General features: G+C 45.3%; 1 protein-coding gene across 1 annotated transcript; it reads right to left on the reverse strand.

The window, feature by feature from the left end:
* Nucleotides 1-3,494: 3,494 nt before the first annotated feature.
* On the reverse strand, nucleotides 3,495-6,758 carry fezf2 (FEZ family zinc finger 2; the record flags this gene model as incomplete). Its single annotated transcript, XM_079297298.1, has 4 exons — nucleotides 3,495-3,751; nucleotides 5,263-5,395; nucleotides 5,490-5,624; nucleotides 6,000-6,758. The coding sequence occupies 4 exons, from the start codon at nucleotides 6,756-6,758 to the stop codon at nucleotides 3,495-3,497; spliced, it is 1,284 nt and encodes a 427-aa protein (XP_079153424.1).
* Nucleotides 6,759-9,946: the final 3,188 nt, after the last annotated feature.

Genomic DNA, 9,946 nt, shown 5'->3' on the forward strand with positions numbered 1-9,946 from the left:
CTGCTCAATGGAGGACAACACGTGTTACACTCACAATATGTAACAAAGAACATTCTGGAGAAATGTCCTCAAACACATCCACACAATGTTAAAGGCTGATCAGCACCTGTGTACTAAAAGGTCAAAAGGTTTTAATAAACCTCTATAAAACCACATCAACATTGAACTCAACCCTTTAACACTTTGCAGCTGTAATAATAAAAGGCATTATTATTATAAAGGCTGACACATTGTTTCTTTACTTTATTACATGTGAAATGATTTATTTTTTCGTAGAACTGTAAAAGTTCTTCTTCTGTTGTCATTTAAAATGGTATTGATATCCATCTCTAATAACTTTGTATTGATTATAGTGCCATGTTTCTGTTGTTCCATGAAGGCATCACTCTGACAGGTGGAACTACAACATCGAGCCTAATGCTCGATGTTGTGAGAACGTTGTCTGCAGGTTGTAGGACACTAACTGCCCCCCCCCCCCCCCCTCCTAAAGAGGACGCTTTAATTGGAATTGCATGTGGGCTAAACTGAGGGGAAACCGATGTAAGTTAACATTTGGTAGACTTAATTGCTCCCTTTCTCTGCCTCCTCCTCGACCGGGCCCTTACGGGCCGGGCCGCTGCTGACGCTCCTCGCTAATCCCTCATTTACAATCAATTCAACCGGCGAGACAAAAGTCCGCCTCTCTCTTTTCTTCTCCTCCTGTCTCCAACCAGCTCCTTTGTGCTCCGTAAATTGCCTGAATCCCCGGTGATCCCCCCGGTGGCGGGGCCGGCAAAAGAAAGATGTCCTCACGTTGTTGTTGACAGCCGATTAGCGCGCGCTCCCCCCCCTCCCGACCCCCGCCTCTAATCTCCCCCCGCGTGTGCGCGCCTTAAATAAAGCTCCCGTTCGTCAATGAACGTGTTTGTGGATAATGCGGCGGTTGCTCAGATGTCTCAGAGAGGCGCAGGGAAAAGGGCAACCTGTTCTCCTGTTCTCCTGTAGCTTGTTTACCCCCCCCCCCCCCCCGACATTGTTTGTCTCCGTGCCCGCAGCACTCAGGTGCACACTCACGTGCACACTCACGGCTACTGTAGTCACCGCATTACCGCATCATCGCTGTAGATACAAGTGTAGATCAGCCTGTTCCCGCCGTGTCACGCGGGAACACCGGGAGACCGTTGAGCTGCGCTGCGGATGCGCTCCGGTCCTGATGGCGTGTTTGAATGGGACACATGAGGACAGAGACAACGGGCATCAGCTGCAAGTGAACTGGACATTTATTTTTCTTTTTGGAATATCTTTTATTTAATTGTGTTATTTAATTCCATCTTTTTGTATTATGTTTTATAATGGAACAGTTCAATGAATATATAACTCTTTTGAGCGGTTATAACTCCTGACTCGTCATCATCCTCCAGCACGGGGAACCCGCGTATTTCCAGATTGTTGAATCTGAGCCTTGTTGCAGCTTCGGCCTCGTGTTTCCGTTCCACGCAGAGCGTGAGGCTTCCGTTCGCTCTGGACGTTGAAATCATTTCATTTGAAAGCTGTTGGAGCTACAACAAGGTTGACTGTTCCCAACATGTCTCCCTCATTCAGCCGATGAGGCGGCCATTCATCTGGCAACATGAGCGCGGCCGGGCTTCTGCAGGCCTGGCCGGCTGAGCGCTAATTGGCTGTTAATAGAAAGAGCGCCATTTGGGAGCACGGATCTGCCTCGCCACAGAATGTGTGCAGGGATAATATTGTTCCAGGAGCCGTGAGGAGAATAACTTGTGCTCTATTAACACGGAGGCCCAGATAAGGAGCTGCGGCCTGAGTGCGCCATTATCTCCCAGTCTGATGAAGGGCTCCGGATGCGACAGTAAGCTACCCCCCCCCCCCCCCCAATCAATCCTCCCCCCACTTAATGTAATTCGCTTTCAAGGGTCCATGTTATCTCCGATCATTTGCGCCATTACGCCGAAGTCAAGTGTAAATGCTCCATTATTAAGATCGTGTCTGTCAATAAATGGAGAAGCAAAGTGTGCAGAGCACACAGTGAGCAGACTGAGTCTATATGTGGCTTTCTACAACACTTCATAATAACACCCGCAAAGATCACTCTACATTATGATAATAATATAATAATTATAAATAGAATAATAGAATAATAGAATAATTATATATAATTATTATCATATTCACAATCATAATATATATATATATATATATATATATATATATATATATATATATGTATGGCTCATGGGGGAATGCTGAACTCTGGAAATTACTATGAAGATAATTATGTGTTTTTTGTGTGCGTTGTGTTATATTTTTATTATTTTTGTTTTAATTTTTAAAAATCATTTTTAGAATAGTCCGCAGTGTTTGGCTGAAACTACACATCAACTCATCTGCTTTGAAATGTAAAGACATATAAAAACAGAATATCTTCATAATGCAGCTTATTTGATGAGGTTCCATGATGCTCGTGGTAGAATGCACACGGCTGAATGCACTCACTGTAGCTTTGGATAAAAGCGTCAGCTAAATAAATGTAACATAACGTAATTAATCCCCTTACTGATACGGCCATTATATGTTCTATGAAATATGTATTCATATAACTCATCTTGAAGCTGTCTCATTTTGACATGTAGATTGTTGGTGTTGAGGTTTAAAACACAACCACATAAAAACAAATCAACACAAGAAAATAACAATAAAACAGCAGCACACACATCTATCCGGTTGTGCTGCTGTTTCTCTTATTTATTCCATAATTGTCATCGTGTGTTTACTCTCTCATTTGCTTCCTGACATGTCATGCTCTTGCTTTATTTTCTGATAACGTTGTGTTTATGAATTTGTTCCTGACTTTGTTTCTGAATGTAGCCAACACAACCTTCATCATAAGATTTATTATTTTTATTTTCAAATGCCTTCAAAAAACAGAAACAACATGACTCAAACATTCAGTTTTCATTATAAGTTATAACTTATTTATTCACATTAACTTGTTTTTTTCTGTGAAATACACAACATGGCAATGATCCACAGTTTAAATAACATTTTTTTGTATTATTTCCATAACCTATTATTTACAGTTCCACCGCGGAAGCCGAGGATCTCCTGCGTGTGTCCCTTCTGTGGCGGCCTCTTATTACAGTGATAAGTATGAAGTGTCACTGACTCAGAGGATCACCACAGTTCCCTTTAAGTGTTGTGTCCAATTGTATTGGACGAGCTCTCTGGACATTGGAAAGCTGTTCAACGCGGCCACAGATGCAGCACAGCAGCAGTCTCTCAGGAGGAGTCCCGCTGTGATGAGGAGTCCCGCTGTGATGAGGAGTCCCGCTGTGATGAGGAGTCCCGCTGTGATGAGGAGTCCCGCTGTGATGAGGAGTCCCGCTGGGATGAGGAGTCCCGCTGTGATGAGGAGTCCCGCTGGGATGAGGAGTCCCGCTGTGATGAGGAGTCCCGCTGGGATGAGGAGTCCCGCTGGGATGAGGACTCGGCGGCGTGCCTCAGCTCTGCAGCGCCCTCTCTCTGGAGGCCTCCGTGGGCGCCGTGAAGACGCTGTCGTGCAGCTTCCGGATGTGTTTCTTCAGGTCAAAGTTGCGGCAGAAGCCCTTCCCGCAGGTGGTGCAGGTGAAGGGCTTCTTGTCGTTGTGCGTGTGCATGTGGAAGGTCAGGTTGTAGACCTGGTGGAAGGCCTTGTTGCAGATGGAGCACTTGTATTGCTTCTCCCCGCTGTGCGTCAGCTTGTGGTTCTTGTAGTTTCCTGGGAGACGAAGAAAAGGAATAATGAACAATGATTTTCCTCATTGATTATAATTTGATTCTTTAAGTTTCACCATAAAATATGAACAAATAGTGAGAAAAGTCAAGTAATGTCTCCACGTTTATTCTGGCCAACCCACAAGCATTGCATGAGGAAGTTGGAACAGCTGTTTGGTTATTGTTTTACAGGTAATCCGCGGTGTCACCGTGTGAATAACGTCACATCAGGAAGATGACAAACAGCCCCGAGTCCATCACTCAACACGCTTCTTTCCTCCGCAACACAAGAGATGGAATCCCCACCGGACGGCATTTCATCCATAAAAACAATCACCGCATAAACAGAACAGCACAACAAACCCACTGATGAATCTTGTGAATTATTAGCCAGTCTGTGAAATCATCTGGATTCTTTCATAATAATTCCACATGTACACATTGTGCTTTCCTGACTTGTTTTCTTCTAAAAACAAAGAAGTCAATGATGCTTGACAGAAGCTGAAAGCTAAACGCACTGAATGATGCACTGATGTCCGCACCGTGAGATCACTTCAATAACTCCAACATGGCAGCGTCTTTGTAGAGAGGGCTGCAGAAAGGCAGGAGGGGAAAGAGACTCTGTGTACTGGGTACTATAAGACAGTGAAGATGCAAGAGGCCTACCCCCCCAATGTCAGCGGTTGATTGCGAAGCTGCTCCGTCTCTTCAGTAATCAGGGTTTTGCGTGTCGGAAGTCAAGAAGTTGTCAAACTTTGTCAGAATCAAGCTTAGCGACAACTCGAGGAAGAGGAAAAGCTCTGATTCTCATCTCTGCCGAGGTCTCGCAGCTGACCCGGAGCAAATGCTGCCGTCTTTGGAGGAGAATTAGTCCGCGGAAAGTGACGTGTCCTATTTCCACTGATGGCATCACGCTCATCGGCGGGCCTGCAATTATTCCTCCCTTCATTCCGCTCACAGATAAGTAAGAGCGGCAGCATATGCTGCTGCTGCTTCCAGTCCACACTGCAGGATTCCTTCACAGTGAACTGAAGGATAAGCTGTCATTGTTTAGAGGCCCAACCAAAGGCAAGGCCATACTGCAGCTGTGACATAGAATAGAAATGAATATAATAGAAATGAACAACTAGAAATATAGCATGATATGAAGAGTGTATTATGAGTGTAATATTATATTAGGAGACAATACCGTCATCCAGCAGCACAGTGATAAATTATATCATCATAAAACAGGAAGATAATAAATATTATGTCAAGATTGGAAATAGATTAAATAATCTCATCAAACGCAGAGGTTGGTTTTTTGAAAATTAGGAGCCAACATTGGAGGTAAATACAGATTGGAGTAGTTGCTTCATATACAGTGGAGCGCAACACGAACCACAGACATCGGGATATATGGACCGTCATGCGCACGACAACAGCACAGTACACGCGCCATAGAAATATGAAAAGCTGCCCAAAGTCTTTGGAGTAATAATGCTCATTTAAACATGGCATCGGGCGGATCGTTACCTTTCTGGTGGAAACCTTTCCCGCAGAACTCACAGACGAAAGGTTTGTAGCCGGCGTGGATCCGCACGTGAGTGTTGAGCGTGGAGCTCCTGTTGAACGCCTTCCCACACTGGTTGCATTTATGAGGCTTTTCCTGAACAGGAAAAAAAAGTGTTCAAACTAAATCAAATCAAATGTCGGATTTTTTTAAAGACAGGACTGGAGTGATCGCGTGCGCTGCGTCTCACCTGTGTGTGGATGATCTTGTGTCTGCACAGCGTGCTTGCCTGCCGGAATCCTTTACCGCACACTTTGCACACGAAGGGCCGGGCCCCGGTGTGCACCGGCATGTGTCTGGTCAGGTTGTAATGCGCGTTAAAAACCTGACACGGAAACACCGAAGATATGAATTATCATTTCGACAAAACAGCAGCGAGTCAGAGCGCCTCCGACATCAAAAGGATCTCATTTAGATCTTCTGGAATTTAATCTGGTGCATTTGTTGTTATTTAATTTCATTTTTCCTTTTAATCAGAAACATTGGGATATCATTTGATTTAAAATGAAAATATTTCATAGTAACAATTTGCTGTTATTATTATTATTAATAATAACAATAATTTTAGATCTCTAAAGTACAGTAGGCCGATATTATTTATAATAAATAACATCGGCCTACTGTATGTTAGAGATCTAAAATCCCGTTAGAACGAAATATGTATATTTTACGCGTAAAAAAGGGCAAAACAATAAGTTACCTTTCCACAAACTTCACACGTGAAGTTTTTGGGTTTCCCGTCCGCAGCGCTGCAGCTGCTGCTGAGTTTGCTGTGCGTCTTAACGCCGTTCTTCTCGGCGCTCAGGCCGTGGTTCTCCTTCACTATCTGGTCCAGCTGCCCCGGCAGATGTTCCTTGTGCGGGTACTGTGGTGTGGGCAGCTTCTCGGACCCCACCGCGGCAAGTTTGGCGTTCTCCAGCAAAAGTCTGTGGTGCGCCGACAGAGAGGCCTGGGCCTGCGGGTTGGAGAACCAGTGTCCGGCCAACAGCTCCGACTGCTGGTACGCGGAGTCCAGGTAATTGAGATAGTACAGCGATCCGCAGCTGGGCACGACCACGGCCTGGTGGATGACCTGCGGTTTCACCACCCGGCTCCCCGACGACAGCAGCGGCTGCTTCAAGCCCGACTCCGCTTTGCCGCACATGCCGCAGTTCCCTTTGCACGGCGCGGCTGCGGAACCACAAAAAGTCCCCCTGAAACTGGCTCTCCACAGCTCCGAGTAGTTCATAAGCGCCTTGGCCTGCAGGTCGTAGCTGAAGGGCTGCAGCGGGAACACGCAGGGCATCGGGGAGCAGAGCCCCAGCAGCGTCCTCCCCTCGGCCCGCTCCTCCGCGCTCCCCCTGGGCTCCGTGCTCTTGGACATGATCCGGTCTATGGAGAAGGCGAGGCTCTTGGGAGCCGCGGACGGCCCAGTCCTACCGCAGGACATCACCGTCTCCAGGGAAGCAGAACTTGCCATTTTTGTTGTTGTTGCAGTTTTGTTGTTTAGTTCGCAGCAGAGCAGAACTTCGTGTGAGTCCGACCCGCTCCTCCACTGCCCGCGTCCTTTCACTCTGCTGAGCTCCCGGCAGAACAGACAGGAGGACACGTCACTTTAATCAGCACCTTGCTGTCACAGTGTCACGCATTTGCATTCAAATGCCCCCCCCCCCCCCCCCCCCCCCCCCCGCAACAATAGCATCCAGGGGTGATGGATTAATGCTCATTAACTCGCGCACACAACATTAACAGGACATTAGCTCGTTAGGGAGAAGAAGAGGAGGAAGAGGAGGGAAAGAAGACAAAAAGAAAAGAACATGTTGTAGTCGGAGCTCCCAGAGAATGCGGAGCATGGAGTTGAGTTTACCTCTTCAGTGGTCGGATGAGTGGAGAGAGCAGCCGCCTCTGTCACATGTTGGCAGCGCCCTCCTCCTCAGCGGCCACCGAACTCTTAACCGGGTGACAGGGAGACGCCCTCACCAACCTGCACGCGGGGGGTTGTCATAAATATGAAACCATTTCCCTCTAGATAAATAGGTGGACATATTATTATCATAATTGTGTTTTCATCGTTAACGCGCATCTGAAAAGTTGATCAACTTTCCTGCTTTCATTTGGTTTAAGACACATCATCTTTTTTATTTCTTTTTCCACTTTGGGAATTTCTTTCAGGAGAAAAACTGCGGCGCTAATCCTCGGAGATGGGATCCTCCTTTTCCACGCCGGCTTATATACTTACTTACTATTTGTATACAATTCGAGGACGTCCAATTTCCACCTGTTTAAGAGCAGCGACTCCCTTTGGATCCTATTAAACGTTGTTCCTCCTTCCTTCTATTCAAAAGAAGCAATTTTCCAGAGCGATTCAAGGCTCAACTCAGCGCAAAGAAAAACACAAGCTCTTTCACTTTTAGCCACTAAAGCACCGCGTGAACCTGTTTCTGAAATAGAGGGACGGATTAAAGAGGGAGAATAAAAGACTTAGCTTGGACAGAAAGGACAAATGGAAAGAGAGGCTTTCTTCTCCTCTAAAGAGGCACAAGACCTTTGCTGGAATCCACCGTGTTGTGCGCAGTTACAACGAGCAGCAGCTTCTCTTCTCTGCGCCAGAGGGCCGCGTTCTTTCATGTGTTTGCGGCCATTCCACCTGAGGCCCCATCGAGCGGAGGGAGTAAAGGGACCCGAAGAACCTTAATATCGTCATCATTCCCTCCATGCACATCTGTCATGCACATATTTCATTCTACATGCTACGTTTTTTAAATTGTCTGAAAATATACAAAAACAGATTTGGGATGATGCTGTTCTTAGTGTATGTGAGCGATGGCCCATCCTTTGGGCTCACTGCATGTAAGGCTTTAAAACGCAACAGCATTGTCAACACTCTGCACTGAGAATTCAATGATGGATAACTCATGCTTTACTTCACGGTGAACAAACATACATCGTTTATCCTGCTCCAGCACAGCATGGCCTTCAGAGGAAGTGATGCAAAGCAGATATCCATCTCTGACTCACGCTTTGTATATCTCTGCATGTGCAGGCGGTGCACGGTCACTCTCAGCTGATATTGGGAGGATGCACGGAGGTACAACCACAGACTGTTTCTTTAATAAGTATAAATCACATTATCATTGTTTGATATAACTCATCGCCTGCCAAACGATAATGTTTCTGATTTTTGTCACAATTGTTTTTAGCTCTTTGTGGGGTTTTCTAATATTTGAAACTCTCATTATCCGCACAAATTGTAAATGTGTGTCATTAAATCTGCTCTGCACGCTTTGGAATGAATTATTCAAACCTAAGACGTTACGGTTTTTTCCATGAGTGTAAAATAATCTTCTGTGAGTTTGAGCGCGATGTCAGCGTCTGTTGATTTAAGTCATGATGCTGTGTTCAAACCATTTGAAGTTACTTGTACAGCTGTTTTATGAAACCGCATAAACACTGACACATTGCTTAAAGGAGGCGTTTGTACAAAGGGAACGCATGAAGAGAGAAAAGGGAAAATAAATGCAGCTTTTCCACTGAAACTCAGCTTTTGTGTTGGCGAGCGTTCTCACTGCTCCACTGCCTCTCTGCGCCTCTACTCGGTCAGGTCTCTGCTGTAGGACGGTGATGATTCCCCTCCAGCCTATAGACTCAGTTCTATACTTAGCCCAGCATGTTGCCGTCCTCTAACACTAGTTTTCCTGTTAATAACCTTAGAAAACATCCCGACTCTGTTTTGTTTTACACCTGCACCCCAGCATGCAGCATTACTGCCTGTTGTCTTGGTGCCAATCATATGTAAATTGGGCAAAAAGACTCTAATTTGAGTTGATTCAGGCACAATTGCCAGCTCATCCACACAATAAACATTGATCCTATTGCTGTCACCAGCCCCTCCATTCAGCTCCAGCAGCAATTAGCTCAAGCATTGATTTAAGGGGCTCTTGCTTCCTGCCTGCAGGCATGCAGCGGTCACAAACACCGGCAGGATGTGGCAACAATGCAACGATTCATTTGTTTTCAATGCTCTCTGTTTTTTTAATCAATTATACAATAACTATATAATAACTTGGAGCCAGTGGCAGATTTCATGACCTTGTAGTTTGAATCTATCGTCTTCATTGAGTCAGTAGACTTTGTTTTAGTCCCGCTTCTTGAAAACTTCTTGTCTTTTTCAGGGTCACAGGAAAGCCGGGTCAGCATAGAAATAATTAGCATTTAGGATTAAGACCACGTTATAGAATACTGTAATCAGAGGATAAGGAAAGCTGCTCTTATTGTGAAAATCCTTCAGTTAGACTGAACAATGAGCACAGTTTAATTAAGCCATTCCACAAACACGTGTGATCCGTCCCTCGGTCGCTTATCTCTGTCCCACAAAATGAACAACACATCGTTTACAGGATCAGTACCCAGTTGAGATTTTGGACACATTTTGAAAAAAAATAAAAACACTCAACTAAAGTATAGCTTGGCATCAATAACTCTCACCACAATGTCCAACTTACTCAAGTCTTCAGCGATGTCTTCTATCTTCCTCCTGCAGCAATTCCTCAGTTGTCATGGAAATGCCGTATTTTGTTATCATGTGACCTGAGCGTTGGCGTGTGGTCATGTGGTAACATGTATATAACATGTATATAACATGTGTATAACATGTATATAATGTGTGTC

Source organism: Melanostigma gelatinosum, assembly GCF_949748355.1.
Source record: "Melanostigma gelatinosum genome assembly, chromosome: 3".
Taxonomy (NCBI): Eukaryota; Metazoa; Chordata; class Actinopteri; order Perciformes; family Zoarcidae; genus Melanostigma; species Melanostigma gelatinosum.